The following is a 20,243-nucleotide window of genomic DNA, read 5'->3' on the forward strand; positions in this document are numbered from 1 at the left end:
TCAGCTGATTGAATCATAGGAGAATCAAATCAGAACAGTATTTCCCCTGATTCATTTCTTATCATGCATCTTTTCCAATGAATGATATATATTTTTTAATCCTGAGTAAAAAGCTATAAATCTTTTTATATTATTTTTGACATGTATCAGTAATATAACACCTCATATTTACTTTAAACGCAGTTTAAACACACATAATGTACTTTAACAATATGATTTATAGACAAACAAACCTTGAGGTCCTCCTTACCTCATGGTCGGCCATGTTTGTTCAGAAAAGGGGGCGTGGCTATACTGCAGTCCACTTTTGATGATGTAGTACACTGTGATTGGCTCATAAACATCGCATTAGATAAGTCTGTGGGTGTGTTCTGAATGCTGACTTTTTCTATTTACTTTTAGTAGGTGCTGCAGCTGCCTTTAAAAATTATGCAATATACACACAGACCTACTTTCTCATAAAATTACACCCTGAACTTTGACCCTCTTGCTTTTATATCCATTACCTTGCAGATAAAACAAACGCCCCTTACAGAGTTCACCAGACACGGAGATCAACCCAGAGAGCTCTGCTGTTGTTACTTTGCAATGTATGTAGTTTAACTTTTAAGTTATTACTGTACAGACTGTAGATTCTAACAGATTTGTGACAGTGAGGTTTTCTGTCCTTGTTATTTTCATAGTTACGTCCTTTTGTTGTTTGTGATATTTATGATTATTTTGTTTACTTACAATCAATATTTCTATTATTACTATTCGACTGATCATCAGTTGCTTGAATGCACTGTCATCCATCACTGCGGCTTCTGACAGAGGTCAAGCTATCATCTGAGCCAGGTGTTTCCCATGATGCCTTGGGTCTTGCAATCGAGGGAGAGCAACTGCGGCGTCTGGCTCTAATTCTGAATCTTTCCGAATCTTCTCGCTCTTGCTAGATTATCGCTGTCCACATTTGTATGACGTCAGAGCAAGTCGGGATGATGTCAGACACAAAACTAACCAGCATGCATTGTGCAGGGATGGCCGCTGATCCAATCTGCGCAGGCCTGGCTCATCTCGGACAAGCCTGATGTGACGAATCTTCCGCTGCGCAGAGGATTATGGATCAGAATAGCCAGAAAAGCATGCTGGCTTGGATGTGGTAGAACATCCTGGTATTATTGGCATACTGCATTTGACCTACGATGTATTGGGCCATACTAAATCTTTTTATGGCATACTATATAGTACGGTAGTATGGGTATTAGAACACACAAAGTTTTGTCTTTGGTTGATTCAAATTTATACTTGTACCTGTAGGACAATAGTTTTTAAGCACTTCTACTCTGATTGTTTGACATTTGTCTAGTTTTGCAGTAAAAAGATTCGGTATGGTCTTTTCCCTCTGAAGTTTAGTGTCAAGGGCACAAGTGTAGAGTTCAGGTTTACTCACCTCATCATTCAGCATGAAAGTGCTGATAATGGAGAAACAGAATAGGAAGTGTTTTAGCTGAGAGACCACATGAGCATTATTATCAGTGTGTTCTTTAAGGATGTATTAATGTCTCCAGCTACAGCACCAAAATGAGCAGAAGGAAATGTATCACAGTTTGCAGTTTTATAATCCACTCAACAAAGGATATTAACATTTCACTGACAATATGGTGTTAAGAACAAGGTGCAGTAAGCCTGGTCCTCTCTGGAATGAAATCTATTGTGTCGCTATCACTGAATGTGTGGGTGGTTTTTTAAAAAGGGTATAAAAATAGAAAGCATTGGCAGAAAATTAAAGCTCTCATCAGGTTTGTTCAAACCTCAGCCCCGTGCAGAGGGACATGCTGACCTTGACTTTGATCCTTAGACTGTGGTTCTGTCTTGACACAGAAACTGAGTCTGATAAGAAGCTTGATAGCCGGCCTTGTAAACATTTTACAGGTCCTCAGAAATGACTGAGTCCAGTGCTTTCAGAGTCATGTAACACTCCATACTAAGCTGATGAATCAGACGTTATACCTATGTATAGAAGCGTACATGAGGAGGGGTGAAACCACACAATATGTCTTGAAAAGAGCAGAAACCTTGTCGATTACATCTCGATTTCTCTTATGTAAAATGGGAATTCTGGCTTGATTGTGGCTCTAGAAGAAAAATCATTGTGTCACCAATAAAATTAGGGTCTATCCTCTGGAGATTGGGAATACTAACATTAAATTTCATGGCAATCTGACCAGTAACCGATAAGTAGGGCATAACATTTAAACATGCAATCCCATTCACACCCGACTGCCACACCATGACATAACTACAGTGTACACAGTGCGTCATTGAGGAAACACCTAAGCTATAGTCGGACAAACCCATCAGGATCACTGGGTGAGGGATTCCCTCTCTATAAACCCCATAATTAATCACCCACATGCACAGAGGAAGAATGTCACTAGCTAACTTCAACACATTCCTCTCGCTGCAGGTTGGTACTGTTTGTTCTACAGCAAAGATTATTTTGTAAGATCACATTCCACATCTGTCACGTCAGGAAGAACTTGTTCGGGAGCACGCAGTGCCTGTATTGTGGCAGCGAGCTGCTGACAAAGCTTGACATTTTGTTCAACCACGCAATGAGGCTAAGGACAGATGGTCAGGAGCTGGTTATTGTCCCATACAACATGTGGGTCTCTGGTCAACCACACTAGCTGAATGCTAAATGTGAGCATGCTAACATGCTGATGTTTTGGAGGTGTAATGTTTACCTCAGTCATCATGTTCGTGTGTTACCATGCTAACCTTTGCCATTGACCACTAAACAAAAAGCAGGGACAAATGTTGATAGGACTGCTCTTGTATAGCACCCTTCTAGTCTTCCAACCACTCAAAGCGCTTTTACACGTCACATTCACCCATTCATACGCACATTCACACACTAGTGGCCGAGGCTGGCATGCATGGTGCCACCTGCTACTCAGTGACAAATCACACGCTCTCAGGGTTCTTTCAGACCTAGAGTTGTCTTACTTTGGTCTGAATCAGGGACTTATTTTGTTACAAAGTTGTATAATTGCCTAGAGTTGGTTCATGTTCTCACGGCAGCATTTACAGGAGGACCAGATCAAATGCCTTGAGTGAGAAAGCTGCTCTTGATTGGTCAGAGATCAAATGCCTTGAGTGAGAAAGCTGCTCTTGATTGGTCAGAATTTCCATGTGGGAATAATCCAGTAAGTAAACAAATCGTTGAAGAAGAGTACACTTGCAAGATAAATGTGACACTTTCTAATGTCACAATGGAGGGACAACTACGCAGGTTGATTTTAGCGCTGCTCATCGTGGACTATATTGCTGTCATTGTTCATTTTAGTCAAACCATACAGTTTGAAAACGAGGCGCGGCTCCAACTAGAAAACAATGTTTTGATGCATTGGATGTGCTGAATGTGCATATTAAGGCAGTACAGGAGGAGGTGCACATTAATAATCCTCCAGGACTGTAACATGCTCATGTTTAACCTAAACAATGTGTCATGTGACTGCAGCTGGTTCAGATCCAGGTCGGAACACCTTCTCACCACAAATGAACTGCACCAGAGTTCATTTGTAACTGGACCAAGACCACCTCTTCAAGAAGGTCTCGGTCCGGTTGTTTTGTTGCGCACCCGAGTGTGATTGCTGTGTTCACACCTGCCCAAACAAACTGCCCTTAGGGGGCAAACGAACTTGAGTTCCATTTAACCAAGCCAAACAGGGCAGGTGAAGTTTGGACACTCAAAATTGCCCAGTGTCCTACGATATTTCAAAATCGGCAGATGAATGTTTTTAAATGACCTCTGTGGCCTTTTGTTTTAACACCTCTCTAAAACAAACTTGACTGAATCATTAATCATTAATAAGTGATATCAATAAACTTAACAAAAGTGACATTTAGGGGGGATTGAACTCAATGACAGAGATATGATCAAGATAACAGCCATGTGCCACACACGTTGATAAGAGCTGTTGTTAATAATCACCTCTGAGTGCCATGTTATGTAACGAGCCGAGAGTACATGCATGCAATGACCATTAATCATCTCACAGACACACAGGTTCCAAGTTGCTACTATTTGTGTGAGAGAAAATCTCTGTGAAAGCACTCCACCAAATAATTACAGTGATGACAACTTTTAACACTTTTTCCATTGTAAAAAAGCCAATCCCTTTTTGTTCAAACATGCAAATCTGCGAGTCCACTTTGCTCCTCCGCCCTCAGTCGGGGTGAGGCAAGGTTGCACACATACACGTCAGTGAGGGAATACCTTAAGCAGCATTAATGACTGCACAAACAGGGAACCCTTTTCTATAAACTACACCTTCCCTAAACTTTACAGTGAGTCACCCACTTAGCTGCCTATATAAAGAACAGTGAATCATGCTCGTGATGACGAACACCAGCAGCATGACGACATAACAGATGCATTGAAACCACTCTTTGAGAGTGGTTTGAGCAGCACAGCTAATTACAGTAATAATCTATGTTAACTAATAATTGTTGCAGTCTTATTGTGAAAAAACATGCTTCAGTAGATACAGGTATGTAGGTAGGTACTGCAGGGCTACCTCGCTGCCCTGCTCAAGGTTACCAGTGACCTATTAATGGCTGCTGTTGACGGCATGTGCTCTGTCCTTGTGCTCCTGGACCTTAGTGCAGCCTCCTTAGATACAGTCGATCACAGCATCCTGTTTGACAGACTGAGGCACTGCGTGGCGAAATCCGTCACAGCGTTAGAACGTTTTTCATCTTCTCTGACTAACAGGAGGTTTTGTGTCTCTGTAAATGACCATTTCATTTTCTTCTCTTAAGTATGGTGTGCTGAGCTGAAAGGGGAAGCTTTCGATTAACTGGTCCATCTACATCCCAACCCTCACCTAAGGTCATGAGTTCTGGGTAGTGACCGAAAGAATGAGATCACCCATACAAGCGGCCGAAATGAGTTTCCTCCATGGGGTGTCTGGGCTCAACCTTAGACATAGGGTGAGGAGCTCAGACATCCAGAGGGAGCTCAGAGTAGAGACGCTACTTGTGTCGAAAGGGGCCAGTTGAGGTGGTTCGAGCAGCTGATCAGGATCCTCCTGGGCGCCTCCCATTAGAGGTGTTGCGGGCATGTTCTACTGGTAGGAGGCCCCGGGGCAGACCCAGAACATGCTCGAGGGATTAATGAAATTTTCATTGACTGTATCAGTATGCTGTGCCCACCCATTTCTGAATGGGAATTACAAGTGTGTGACACATCAAAAGCTCTGATTAGCAGCCATTGTGAGGGATAATACACTTAAAAGGAGTGGTATGATGGATCGCTTTATTGTACAGAGCAAATTACAACAAAGCACCAGCAAAGACGACCTACCACCAAAAGAAAAGAGAAAAGGAAACTGTCAGTAGACAGTATCATGAAAGCTACCTATTTAATTTTTTCTTATTTTTATTATCTTATGTTGTGATAAGAGTGATAACACACATTATTAAAGCAATTGTTCACAGATATAAATACAGGTGTGCCTTGAGTTTCTGGCTTGCCTTTTGGTGTGCCCTTTTGGGACAAAAAGTTTGAAAACCACTGCTTTAAATAAATGTTGCTGCTGATGGCTTTCACACCTGCCCTGTTTGATTTGGTTCAGTCAAACTCAAGTTAGTTTGCCCCCTCAGTGCAGTTTGTTTGGGCAGGTGTGAACACAGCAATCACACTCAGGTGTGCACCAAAACAACAGGACCCAGACCTTCTTGAAGAGGTGGTCTTGGTCCAGTTACAAACGAACTCTGGTTCGGTTCATTTGTAGTGAGAACGTGTTCCGACCTGGATCTGAACCAGCTGCAGTCACATGACACATTGTTTGGGTTAAACATGAGCATGTTACAGTCCTGGAGGATTATTAATGTGCACCTCCTCCTGTACTGCCTTAATATGCACATTCAGCACATCCAATGCATCAAAACATTGTTTTCTAGTTGGAGCCGCGCCTCGTTTTCAAACTGTATGGTTTGACTAAAATGAACAATGACAGCAATATAGTCCACGATGAGCAGCGCTAAAATCAACCTGCGTAGTTGTCCCTCCATTGTGACATTAGAAAGTGTCACATTTATCTTGCAAGTGTACTCTTCTTCAACGTTTGCTTTACTTCCTGGATTTTTCCCACATGGAAATTCTGACCAATCAAGAGCAGCTTTCTCACACAAGGCATTTGATCTGGTCCGCTTGTAAATGCTGCCATGAGAACACGAACCAACTCTAGGCAACTAAATTAGTCCCTGACTTGTTGTGGAGTAATGTTAGGCTGAGCCTCTGCCACTTACACTGAATATCTGAATACTTCCTCCACCACTGATGGTAATAACCTTAACGTGGAGAAAGTCTCATTTAAGTGACAAATATTTAGGATGAGTAGTAGGTGACAATGACCAACAGTCTGACACACACACACACACACACACACACACACACACACACACACACACACACACACACACACACACACCCATAAACACATTTACACCTACATACTTATGTAACCATAGATACACAACAGAGCAAACATTCACCACGAAGGGAAGGAAACGAGGACAGGGGACAATAAACCAGCGTGTCAACGGAGCACATTTGAAAGGCATGTATATAATCAGTGGCCTGACTGCCCTACATGTAACACAGTATGACTGAATGTTACTTGCATGGTCTGGCATGTAAGTGTGTCTTCTGCTTCAAGAGAGGAACAATGTGTTACATGCTGCTGAATACTGCAACTACTATGCAGTCCTATCAGTAAGAAGGGTTACTCAGTGTTTCCCAGGTCAACCTGCCCTCTACAGACACTTTGTATTTTGTGTTCCGACAGAAATACACTTTAAATCAGTCTTAATTAAAATAATGACAAGAGGAAGTTTCATTATCAGCTGTAAAGTGCATTTTTGATTGTGTACTTTCTCTTCTTCAACCTACTTCCTTTCACACCCCCTCTCATTTCACATAGCATCTATCAAATGTCACTGACAGCTGATGGATGACTACAGTGTACATTAACGCTTTGAAGGTATGTCTCACTGCGGAAAGAATTTACTTGAATAGATTTTGCAACTTCCAAGTGCCTGAACACAACCACAAGGTGTGGACTGAGTGACACAGATCATTTAATCGGAAGCTAGGTGACAGCTGCATTGTTTACTTTACTTCCTGTCAGCTACTGAAACAACAGGACATACGTTGGGCACTTTTTGGTGTAATGTAATAAAACTTTGTGCCAAGAGGTCGGGATGAAAGTCAGCAAAACCAAGTCTTGCCAAGAGGTCGGGATGAAAGTCAGCAAAACCAAGTCTGAGGCCATGGTTCTCTGTCGGAAACCAGTGGATTGCCCCCTCTGGGATGGGAAAGAGTTCCTGCCCTAAGCGNAACTTTGTGCCAAGAGGTCGGGATGAAAGTCAGCAAAACCAAGTCTGAGGCCATGGTTCTCTGTCGGAAACCACTGGATTGCCCCCTCTGGGATGGGAGAGAGTTCCTGCCCTAAGCGAGGGAGTTCAAGTTTCTCGGGGTCTTGTTCACGAGAGAGGGTAGAATGGAGCGTGAGATGGATCGATGGTTTGATGCAGCGTTTGCAGTGATGCGGGCGCTGTGCTGGACCGTCTTGGTGAAGAGGAAGCTGAGCCAGAAGGCAAAGCTTTCGACGTCCCAACCCTCACCTATGGTCATGAGCTCTGGGTAGTGACCGGAAAAATGAGATCGCGGGTGCAAGCGGCCGAAATGACTTTCCTACGAAGGGTGGCAGGCTCAGCCTTAGAGATAGGGGGAGGAGCTCAGACATCTGGAGGGAGCTCGGAGTAGAGCTGCTGCTCCTTCGCGCCAAAAGGGGTCAGTTGAGGTGGTTCGGGCATCTGATCAGGATCTTCCTGGCCGCTTCCCGTTGGAGGTGTTCTGGGCACTGGTAGGAGGCCCCGGGGCAGACCCAGAACACCCTTGAGGGATTATATATCTCGTCTGGGAACACCTCGGGGTCCACAAGGAGGAGCTGGAAAGCGTTGCTGGAGAGAGGGACGTCTAGAATGCTGTGCTCAGCCTGCTGTCCCGTGATCCAACTTCAGATAAGCAGTTCAAAGAGGGATGGATGGATATACTGACTGTGTTCACTGAATGGACATGACTACAAACTACGCAACAAATAAACTAGACTCACATTGACTTTGAGAACTTCTTCATTTATTCAAAGTCGGGTGGTGCTGCTCTCAAAGAATATTTATTCAAAGTCGGGTGGTGCTGCTCTCAAAGAATAAAACATCTTTTGGTCGTGTTTTTAAACATAAAAAAAAACCATAGATACTGATTATTTAAAAAAAAAAAAAAGTCACGACATAAACCACCAAACTGACAAGGACTGTACATTTGTACATAGAAGGTAGCAAAACAGGCCTACCTATGAAAAACTGCTACTCACTGCATAACTTACCCAAAACTGAGAATTTCAGTGGGCTTCAGTGAAGAACACTGAAGGGTTACATAAGATGTTTGATGACATATATTGGTGCCAAATAGAAAACCAGGGACCATATTTAGAGAACCTCAGTCAATGTCTTCAAATGTCCGACCTAAAAGGCAAACTGTTGTCCAGAATCAACGTCAGAGCCAACAGTCAATATTAATCAGAACTGATTAGGATAGAAATTCAATATTTTAATGGCACAACTGATTGCATATCTTACAGATCTATGACACCAAAATTTGAGTAGTATTAATTTCACACTGCGCTCTCCTCACACATTAATACTCACTGCATTCATAAACTCCACTTTGACATCCAAGATAAATGTAGGCCACCCATTCACAATATTTCTCCCACTGTTTGCATCATTAAACACACTATCCAGTTTTCTTCTTACATGAATGATGATGTAAATTTTGTGGAGGTCAAACAGTAAGTAAGCTGGCTGGTGTGTTAAGTGTCTAACTGACAGTCAGGAGAATTTATATTCAGACACTTTTAATTCCACAGCAGAACATGTATTATATTCTTGAGGATCCAGGTCATAGTTTTGTCTGTAAAATGTCCAAAAGTCATAATACCCCAAGGCCCAACAACACCAGGGATGCCCCCGGAAATCTTTCACAAGGGTGGCTAGATGGGCCTCTGAAAATCTAACCAAAAAACGTAACTGAATTTCAGGCCAGTTTCCTTTATTATGCTACTGAAGCATATTGGCTCGTCAAAACCTTTGTGTAGAGAGTTAAGGAATCGCATACTGATATACTTTGGTTTCTTATTGGTTAATATTACTAATTATCAGATGTGCATGATATCGGTATAGTTAACATTCTGAGTTCCACAACAACCCGATTTTCTTGTTTTTTGTACTTTTACCTGTGAAGCAATTCATTGTTCTTTACATAGACTGGTTGGTCTTTTCCTGAAAAAGACAAATGAGTTTTAATTTGAAGATCTACTCTGGTCGTAAGGAACAAAACATTTACTGAGAACAAGTTTTCACAAGTTTATGGGAGACTTGTCAACAAAGTCTCACTCCGACAGTGTCACGTATCGACGTTTGGTCATGGACTTTCCACGTCCAGATACAACATGAAAGGTATTGTGGGTGCATTGGTTGTTGGTGTTCTGGGACGCTGTGTCAAGTTCTGCCTGTTACATGCATGTCTTCTTTCAAAGTAAATTTAACGCTGACCAACAACTAACGCACGTGGTTGGGTTTATAAAGCCAAACCCTGTTCTTTATTCCTAATCTTGCGGGATGCGAACGCAGCTCTCGCGGAGGAAAGTCAGTGTTTCTTGGACCCGTCCACCACCCTTACACCTGACCTACTCGGACTTTTGCCCACTGTGTTTCCCCCCGATGCAAACGAGCATCGTTAAACTATAACTGTACGTTCAAACCAACCGTGACCAGAGCTTCCAAAACAGCGCAAGTCATTAATTTTCAATGAGAGCCCGGCAACTTGGGCGACTTGGGCGACCTGGTCATCAGCCGCACATCTTGGGCGACCAAAGCGACCAGAGTGGGTCTGGAGGGGAGTTAAAACTCGTTTAACTTTATGGTAATGAGCTCTGACGCGGTTTGGCGACAACTAATTGGAATGCTGATGTGCTTTGATGAAGCGGGTCCCAGAGAACCAGCCATGCAACTTTAGTTCCTACAGCACACTTGTTCCGACAGTGGATATCGAGAAGTTGATTACTTGTGATCGCGCCCACTCAGTCCTTTATAATGTGTCGCTGTTCAGTTACAAAGACCAAAATAAAAAGAAGGAGGCTTGGGACCATGTCCCGGAGGTAGTTGGTTGGTCTGGTGAGTTTTAAAGTGTGTAATGTTAGTAAGAGAGGAGAGAATTGCAGGCTAATGTTGCAACGTAGCATGCAAGTCTTCCTTGCTTGGTTTGAATGGGATGACATACTGCAAAGCAAAGCATTTTATCAACACAGCAGCAGCTACGCTGCTTTCAAACCAGTAGTCCGCTTTGCGGCTCCTTTAAATTGACAAGCATGATTGAACGTTCGAATGAGTCACGTGATGAGCGACTAGAGCGACCAAAGCTGCCACAAATATTTTTGACAGTCATGCTTCTTGGGCATTCGCGAGAGACTTTGCCTCTTTGGAAGCTTCTGGTTTGAACATACAGTAACAGCGACCGGCCGTGTATCATGCAAATAATAAAGGACAGCTTTTTTTCATCAGTGTCTGACACTTCAAGTCACTGCCCAAGTGCCGCATTTTGACGACTTCGGAGTGAGACCGGGTTAGAATCATGGGTATCTATAGAACCCATTTCCATTCAGATATTTTGAGATGAGAGTTTAAGGGACCCCTTTAAAAATGACCATGCCTGTTGTTCCCTCGCCAATATTTAGCCTAAATTTGGAGCGTTAATTGGCCCTCTTCCTGACAGGCAATGCAGACATCATTGGTACCAATGAAAACCTTAGGTAGCTAAAAAAATGAGTGCACCACAGCATCTTAAAGATAGTAATATTGGCCTGGACATCTTTATATTTCTTGTTTTGACTAACAGTCCAAAATACAAAAATATTCAGTTTACTGTCACATTAAATGAATTAAAGCAGAAAATCCTGTTAGTTGAGAGGCTGGAACGAGATCATCTTTGGCCTTTCTGCTTAAAAATGATAAATTGTTTAACTGATTACCACATTAAATGGCAAATCATTTTTCTGTCAGTCACCTGATCAAGTGCATGACTAACTGTTCACAACAGTTTATCTTATTTTTTGTGCATTTTGAGATCAGAGCACAATGTGGGCAGAATCAGGATAAGGAGATTATTAATGATATCAGGTGTAAATGCAAAGCCCTGTAACCAGATGTCAGTATCCAGATAACGCTGATGCTGACCATTATGCAACTTCAGTGTTATTGATTAGTTCTAATGCAGAATATATTGTGTTCATAGCAGGGTGATGTTAGAGTGTGGAGGTCAGGAAGTTGGGTCAGATGTTTGCCTTCAACACCAGTGTTCTTGGGTCAAGTTGACGTTGAATATGACTCAAACCAGCCAACATGTGTGGGATTATAAAATGTCCTATTCTGGTGCCATCTGGTGGCAATATAGAAAACACTCTGGCAGACCTACGCATTCATTTTTCTACAAACAAAAACCACCAGATAAATTTGCAATGTGTTGTAATCACGTTGGGGTGAAACTTACTTTTTTTGTTTAGTTACGTACATTCAGTTGCATTATGAATATGTGGTCACTGTGAATGTACAATTTACTCTGTCTACATCTTCTGACTGGAACGCAGCTGATCTACTCTGACCTACCAACGCTGATAAACTTTGTGCATCTTCAAGTCTTTTCTGTGTTTGATTCTGTTTGATGTGTTGCCCTCCTTTGCTTGCAGGGTGTTAGGAGAGGAGAGTGTGAATACGAGCCGGGAACATGGAGATCACAGCACTGATGCTCAGCAGAGAAACGGCAGGTGTGAGGTTACAGCTCGAGCTCACAGCTGGGAAGAGAAGAAAACATTTATTATGTAGGATGCGCCATGGCATTTTTTTTCTCACATAACATAATGTGTTAGATACATATATTTATTGTGTTGTTTCTTTATTGTTTATATATTTATGTTCACAAATTCCAACCAGATCCAAGTGTGCATTTTAGTTAGTTATTATTGTGGGTCTGTTGAGTTATTCTAAAACACTGGAAGGCAACAGAGGCCCCAGGATTGAAAGAATGTGTTAATGCAAGGGTGGAAATAGCATCTTATGGATGATGGTTGCTCAGCAGTATAAATGGCAATCAGGAGAAAGGAGAATCTCCTTGGGACTGGTACTAGACTCAAATCAAAATGGAAGATAAGCCTACATAAGTATTTATTTAGACTGATATATTTATATGATTTTATGCTGTTAAATATATATTTTATATAATTATATTTCCATACATATGCATGACAGTGATGTGCAAAGAGGGTCACATCGCTGTTTAGCACCTGTCAGCATCATTAGCTCATTCCTACCTGAATAAAGAGTTACTCATATGTAAATTAACTCTCTAATGCACCCAAACTCAAACTGAAGGGCGCAGTCCATGACAAACATCCTGCACTAGAGGCCGTGTACACACTGGCAGTAGAGGTGACTGAGATAAAACAAAAAGACTAATTTCTTTATCACATCTCAATCACAGTAGTGTTACGACAGCAGTGTGTAGTGACGCACGTCGCAGGTTTTTAATGCCGTCTCTCTGCATCAAATGTCCAGCTTGTGTTACTTATTAATCAGCAAACGTCAGATAGAGTTGTTCTGCCTAACTCTTGTTAAATATCCACAGCAGTGAGGTGTCTCATAAACAGACTGAGACAAGCAGGAAATTCACAGACAGCCACAGAGCAGCACAAGTTAAAAATATGAAACACAAGAGGAGATTAATTCAGCACTCATTTTGTTGCATTGTTCTGCCTTTTAAACGGGTCGTCTTGGATTTTGAATTTTAACCCAAGAATAAATAACTTTGAAGTACTCTTTGTGTCTTGTGTGTACATGTGCTCCTGGGGCTTACTTCGGCAGCTTTTCCCATCCCGTTGCAACATCCCAGTCACACAGCTGCAGACCGGTCCGGTCATCTTACTGGTGCAGATCTGCTCACAGCCTCCGTTTTCCTCCTCACACCAGTCTGATTCTAAAAGGAAGCGTCACAGATGAGGCACGAAACCCTTAGAGAAGCTTTGGAATTTGACTAAATAGCTCTGGAAATGGCTCGACTTTTGATTTTGGATATAATAACTTCTGTAAAGTTAAATACAGTGAACTTGGTTAACATCATTCCTGTTTTTAAAATGTATCTCAAGGATATTAGAAATTCACTTATGAACTGTTTTGCTCGAGGTAAAACCCAAAGACAACTATAAAAGAAACTAAGAAAGTAAGTACGTCAGGACCAGAGGTGGAAGTAAGTCACACATGTGCAAGTCTCCATCAAATCCCAAGTAAGTTCTTGTGGTGAAAATCAAGTCAAGTCCTTGCTATAAGTCATTGGTCAGGTCACAAATCAAGTCATACTCACAAATTCATAAAGATAATAGAACATAAGCTGCACCCAGTGATGGAATGTAACTGAACACATTTCCTCAGATACTGTATGTACAAATCTCCTCTCCTCCAGTACATTTATCTGACAGCTTTAGATACTACTTACTTTACAAATTAAGATTTTGACGACAGAAAATAAATTTGCTACCATTTTGATCATCTAACTTGTTTTTAATGCAAAAACATTTCCTGGTTGCAGCTTCTCAAATGTGAAGATTTTTTTTTGAAGATTGAAACACCTCCTGCTCCGAGCCTTCTGGTCAGGGTGAAAGACTCCACACACATAACACACCTGCTGCTGTGAGAGAGCAGCTGAGATAATAACGCACTGTTAAAATCCCCAAATGAGCCGAGCAGGAGCGGGAGGTAAAAAAAAGTAATTGGAGAAACTATATCATGGCATGTCATTAACCCTCAGCAGACTGAGGGGGTTTCAGGGTACTGTGATCATTTTGGCACTCTCTAATGTTGTTGTACGATTTTATCAGCATTGTCAGAATCACGTGACTTTTAGGGAGAATATATTTCTGCATCATACTTAAGAGTAAGAGTAGAGTAAAAAAAGTAAAGACAACAGCTGAAGAAAGTTCTAAACTATCATTAACAGTATGAACACAGACTCACACACACAATCACTGCAGTTCCAAAGTGTTCCATATTTTATGTGTGTGATACACTATTTTACAAATCTAATTATTCGGCAGTGGACACGTTGCAAAGTGTAGATGATGAGGTTTCTGTTAATACTTTTTTCACTCTTGTATGATAACTCGTGGAGATATTAATCCAAATGAATAACATATTAATCTAAATCCTGCCGAGCTCCGCTGGCACAGGTTTCATTGAAGACGCCCCGCCTTCACTTCCAGCAAATTATGCGCAAAGCATTGTGGGGATTTTCTACCAGCAGAGGATCCACACATGTAGCCTTGGAATTTCTCTGAAAGAAGGACTCAGTCCTTCATGAAACTCGGAAGGATCCTTGACATTGGAACAGTCCTTCGGCGGGGGTCTATGACGTAGCTTCCTTGAAATTTGGCCCTTTGAGGATCCTTCCTTGACTTTGAGAAACACCCAGAGTGTCACAGGTTGCAAAGCACGGTCAATACTAAATGAGTTACACTTAACTGACATGTGTCATGCAGACAGAACCGAATGAAACCACGCTGTGAAGCTCATGATGTAGCCATACATACTGCCTTTCCTCCGAGGGGTGCTGCAGGCAGGAGGACAGAGCTGTGGCAGAGTGGGTCCTCCCCCGCAGCAATATGTGCGTCATCATATTTTAAAAGCAAAACGTGACTTCTCAATAACTAGAAAAATATAAATATTAAATTTAAAAAGTCATCTGCCACAAGTCAAATTCAAGTTGAGTCTTTCATCAGTGTTAGTCGAGCAAGTCTCAAGTCCTCAAATTTGCAACTTGACTCACACTTGGGTCAGATCATGTGACTTGACTCAAGTCCCCCACCTCTGGTCAGGACTGGACTGGACTCACCTCTCCTTCTGATGGGGCCCACAGTCAGTATGTGCTCTTTATGGTCATTGTCCTCCGAGTACATTCTTCTCTTGTGCGGACAGTTCTGAATACACAGCACACGTATATTAATACAGCACATGTTGTTTCATCGCTGCTTTGACCTTAAAGGGATAGTGCACCCAAAAATGAAAATTCAGCCATTATCTACTCACCCATATGCCGTATTTGCGCGCGAGACCTGCGAAAGCATGTGAATGCACATGAACGCGGGGCCCATGTCTCACGGTCTCGCGCAAGTGCACACACGTGAGCGTGGTGCGCAGAGAGGCAGTTAGAGCTGCAGGCTGCAATGAGGCTAAAAACAGAGTTCAAATGACGTTTTTCCAAACAACTTTTTATGTCGGGGCTTCAGGACACTTGGATCACTATGGACGAGCAGTATGGAGATATTTTGTGGTTTCAATTATGTGTTTTTGGACGTTTGAATCTGGGGCGCTGTAAGCCTCCATTAGGTGGAGTTGTGTTGCTACCCCCTCTCCCCTTGGATCTCCGCAAGTGATGTGAGGACTCTAAAACTTCACCTGAGCCTCCATCAGCATGAGGGTGAGTAGATAACGGCTGAATTTTCATTGTTGGGTGCACTATCCCTTTAAAGATCGTAAGATTTTCTCACCACTTTGCAGGCGTTTGTTTCCGAGTCACACAGGGAGACGTCACAGTGGAGGTGCACCTCGTCGTAATCCCCGATGAACTTGAAGACGGTGACGTGGAAGCGACAGGTGAGGGACACGCCGTTCTCTGCCATGCCGATGGTGTTGTCCTTAATGTTTGGACACCTGGAAATAGTCATCATTAGTTTATGTCATTTCCCAAGCAAAAATTCACCAGTTCCGGTTTCTCAGGTGTTTGGATTTTCTGCTTTATATCATTTTGAAAGGCAATTTTCACCAGCCTACCCTCTCTCTATGATGATGTAGCGAAGCCGGTCACTGCTGTAGCGGGATGGTGTGGCCCAGCACATGTTCACAATGAGGATGAGCTGGTTTTCATCCGCCCCTTCCACAAAGACGCCCACGAACAGGATGTCTCGCGTGCTGAGCACCACCTCCCCCTCCCTGTACGGGTTTCGGTACGAGGAGTTCTTATACAGAGCCATCTTGGTGATGAAGTTTCCCTCCTGGGTCGGTAAGGTGAGATTTATCACACTGGAGGAAAGAAGAAGGAGAAATGTAGCCAGGTGTTTTATTTGAAATGAACATTTTAATCCACTGTGTCGATGTGTGCTCCGTCTGACCTGAGCATGGGCTTGAGGACAGTCTCCAGAGAGATCTTCAGGTCCAGTTCGTAGGCGCAGGAAAACTCCACGTTGATGGTTTTGTCTCTGGTGATGATGTTCCCGGTGTTGTTCACACTCTCGATCCACACGGTGTTCTTATACATTATGTGTGTGCCGTTTGACTGCCAGAGAGATGTTTCAAAGATTCACAGTCAGTAAACAAAAAGGCAACAAGGCTGTAATTTGATATTTTGGTGTTAATAACTAAAGGAACAGTCACAATTTGGGAAATACGCTTGTATTCTTCTCATAGTTAAATGTTTTGGGAAACATTTCTGTATTCGCTTTGTTTGAGTGAGATGAGGTGATCAATCAATCTCATGTCTGTGTTTAATACTGAACTAGAGTCAGGACCTGGTTAGCCTGGCTCAGCTTACACCTCTGAAACTCATTAATCATTACCTCTGCCCAGTGGTGGCCTGAGCACGTGTTGAGCCGCTGTGGAGGCATGATTGTACAAACTTGACAACCCCACTGTGACTCGCTGTCACAGTGGGCGTGAATTAAACAATTCACAAAGTCAATGTAAAGATGGATTAGATGCGAATTGCTGCTGGGAGGTGAGGTGGACGCACCACAAATAACGTATAATACAGGAATTAAGTAGTGCCAGTGAAGCGAGTAGCTGCCAAAAAAGTGTAACAAAACTGAACTTCAGCAACCTATTCGTGCCGCAAAAGCCAATCAGCATTGAGATCTTCCAGGGACGTATGACGCCGATGACCTATCTGTGGAAGTTCATTCATAGATTCAGCGATTTCACGCATGTATGAAGCGAGTCAGCACAAAATATTCTAGCATTCAAACTCGTGCAACAGTGTACTGTTGTGTTCACACCAGGCATAAATAAAGCAATTCACACTAGTGAATGACATGTAAAATCATTTCAAAGATGCGATTAGATGTGAATTCCCCCCAGGTGGCACGATGGGCACGACGTGAATGATGTGAAATACGCAAATTAAGTGGCACAAAGTAAGCAAATAGCTTGATTTCGTGTCATTTGCGAGAGTTGAAGAATCTGAACACATCTTCCAGGGACATATGACACGGAGGACGTATTGTAGCGTTCGAGCTCACACGAGTAACGCAACGCGAAAATTTGCTTTGCGTTTGGTGTGAACACACATCATTGTTAGAGCTCCTTATGAAATATATTTTTTATTCCAGATTATAAAACAAGTGAGAGGACAGAGGTGTGTTTAGGCAGTTTGTATTTTACTTTTTTTTAGACAGAGCCAGGCGAGCAGTTTCCCTCTGTTCCCAATCCTCATGCATGCTGCGCTGACCAAATTCCAACTTTGGAACAGCTATTGAACTTCTCATCTAACTCTTGTTTGTTAAAAGTGTAAACTATTACTTCTTCTCTTATAGAGATGGAGTATGGAGCTTGTCTCCCCCTTCTGGCAGTGAGAGAAATTACACTCTTAATGCATGCTTATGCCTCCAGGGGAGCACACTGCATTTCTCCCAGAGGCGCAAAGGTGGTTAAATGTCAGAAACCAAATGCAGGGTGTGTTTGTGTGCAAAGGAACTGTTTCCAAAACAACCCATCTAGAAATCAAAGTAACCAGAACAGTCAACACGCATTCATCCAGTAAGAATGGGGGCCGAATGTGAACTGACCAGTACGATGGAGCCACAGTGCCCCTTGGTGTTGTTGATGCGGAAGGAGATGAAGTCCTCTCCCTCGATGCCTGCGCAGTGCTCATCGTTGATCCTGACGTCCTCTCGTTCAAAGCCCAGCTGGAAGAGCTTGCACTTGGAGATGGAGACCTCCATCTGAGCGTGCTTACAGGTCACCTCCGCCTGGATGATGTCATCATCACCTGCCAGACACAAGGACAGATATCAACGACTGTACATGTCAGTGTCAGGCAGATATTCATGATGCTCGTACCCAGAGGCTATCCCCACCATTTACAGCTCCAGTGTGAAGGATTTAGGGGCAGATATGGAATACAATATAACAATTTAGTTTTCTTCAGTGTGTAATCAGCCAAAAATAAGAATTGTTGCGTTTCAGTTGCCTTAGAATGAGCTGTTTATATCTACAAAGGGAGCAGGTCCTTGCCTACAGAGACTGACGTGTTGCACCGCCATGTTTCTACAGTAACTGAGAACAGACAAACAAAACACTGGATCTAAACAGGGTCATTCACGTTTTCACATCGGCAGGCAAGCTGCCCTCGCTGCCCCAAGCGAGGGAGTTCAAGTATCTTGGGGTCTTAAATATAGTCTATATAGGTGATTATGTTAATACATCTGAATTGTTATTAATTATGCAAATTTAGCAACATATGCAAGTTAGCATCCGGCAGTTTCTACTCGTGATACTCCTCACCAAATTTCATACTTGTGTGACTATTTATGTCATCATAGTGCCCTAATATTTGCATTAACATCATTATCATTTCGCCAGAAACATGTCCCCAAAAAAGGGGTTTTGGGCCTCTTGAGACCAGACGGCCCCGAGTTGGGGGTGCTCATTATCAACTTGTGATGACAATGCCCAATGTACAGGCTTACAGGAAATGATAATGAAAAAAAGGTAACATCATTAGGGCTGGACCTAGCTCCCGGCCTATTACTATGAATTCCAAATTCAAAAAAGGAAATCTTCTATCTTGTATATAATCTATCTTTACCTGAAAAGTTGACTGAACTCAGCTGAAGTGCGACCATATTTCAGAATGGTAGTTTGTTTATATCATTTACTGCATACTGGGAAAGGATTTAAAAGAGGTGGGGATGGATGACATGGCGACATTGTTGCCCTGTGAAGCGCTCACCTCCAGTGCTGGTGGGTAACTCCGGGCAGCCACACAGGTCTCCTCCGTTCTCCAGCTCACAGGTGAAGTTTGTGCAGATCTCTCCTGCACAGGGGTCGTAGATCCATTCTGCTAAAGACACGTCCACACACAATGTTAGCTGTCACACACACTGTTAGCTCAAAGAAACATGCAGATTCAGTACAACGACTCAACCAGCCAAACTATGACCGATGAAAAGCACTGGGTGAAATTTCTGCCAAGGATATGTCACTTTCAATGTCCTCTCAAATTTCATAGTTTTAGCTTATTTTTCTCTCCTTAAATCTTACAGTGTCCTCTTACTGTCCAGCCAGTGAAATCCAAGTGAGACAAGAGGAGTTGAAACATCAATACACTCATCTGAAACTATTCTTGTGTGTGTGCCATGTGGCTGAGAGAGGCTGGTGCCTCGCGGTGCCCTTACAGCAGTTCTCCTGGGCGATCCACTTGGTGGTGAGGGTCCCCATGGAGCGGCAGGCCTCTGCGTAGGCTGCCAGGGAGCCGCAGACCTGAGCCTTGCGGTGATTATAGCAGCCGTCCAGGTAGCAGGACTGGTAGAAGGGCCGGGGATCCAGCAGGCCATGGCACGGCTGGAAGAAACCCTTCAGCTGGGTAAGCTTCTGACAGGCGTCCTCACCTTGCAGCGCCAGCACCGCCGTGTTGTCACAGGACTGAGCCAGAGCCACGTACTGGGTTTCATCACAGCTGGAGGACAAAGGTAAACATCCGTCACAGCTCAGTAAATTCCAGCTGGTAAATCTGAAGCCTGTTTGTCTAGACTAAGGTCAGTTACCATGTATTTGGATTTATGTTTCTGTTCACCTGACAAATTTAGGTCCAATAGCCATTTCCCACCAACATTAGTGGATGAATGTTGGCTGATGAAAACTGGCTGATTTTTTTTTCATGGATTATCTGTCTTATGTACTTCTGTCTGGATAGTAACAGTTTCAGCAAATACAAAAAAAGTTATAAAAGATACCAATTACAGCTTCGATGTTAAACGTATGAGGTGATCTCCAAAAGATTTTAAAACGATTGTACAATTCTGTATCTGTAAACCTGA

General features: G+C 42.8%; 1 protein-coding gene across 1 annotated transcript in view; it reads right to left on the reverse strand.

Annotated features, from left to right (window-relative positions):
• Positions 1–8,339: 8,339 nt before the first annotated feature.
• The window catches only part of tecta (tectorin alpha), a 45,680-nt gene continuing 33,776 nt past the window's right edge, over positions 8,340–20,243 (reverse strand). The window contains exons 16-24 of the mRNA XM_050041023.1: positions 19,602–19,882; positions 19,157–19,267; positions 17,991–18,193; positions 16,323–16,486; positions 15,985–16,233; positions 15,702–15,864; positions 15,047–15,131; positions 13,019–13,138; positions 8,340–11,960 (exon numbers count right to left, since the gene is read on the reverse strand). Of these exons, the coding sequence (XP_049896980.1) occupies positions 11,860–11,960; positions 13,019–13,138; positions 15,047–15,131; positions 15,702–15,864; positions 15,985–16,233; positions 16,323–16,486; positions 17,991–18,193; positions 19,157–19,267; positions 19,602–19,882 (1,477 nt within the window). The 3' untranslated portion in view covers positions 8,340–11,859. The remainder of the gene's footprint in view (positions 11,961–13,018; positions 13,139–15,046; positions 15,132–15,701; positions 15,865–15,984; positions 16,234–16,322; positions 16,487–17,990; positions 18,194–19,156; positions 19,268–19,601; positions 19,883–20,243) is intronic.

This window comes from Epinephelus moara, chromosome 3 (genome assembly GCF_006386435.1).
Source record: "Epinephelus moara isolate mb chromosome 3, YSFRI_EMoa_1.0, whole genome shotgun sequence".
Lineage (NCBI taxonomy): Eukaryota > Metazoa > Chordata > Actinopteri > Perciformes > Serranidae > Epinephelus > Epinephelus moara.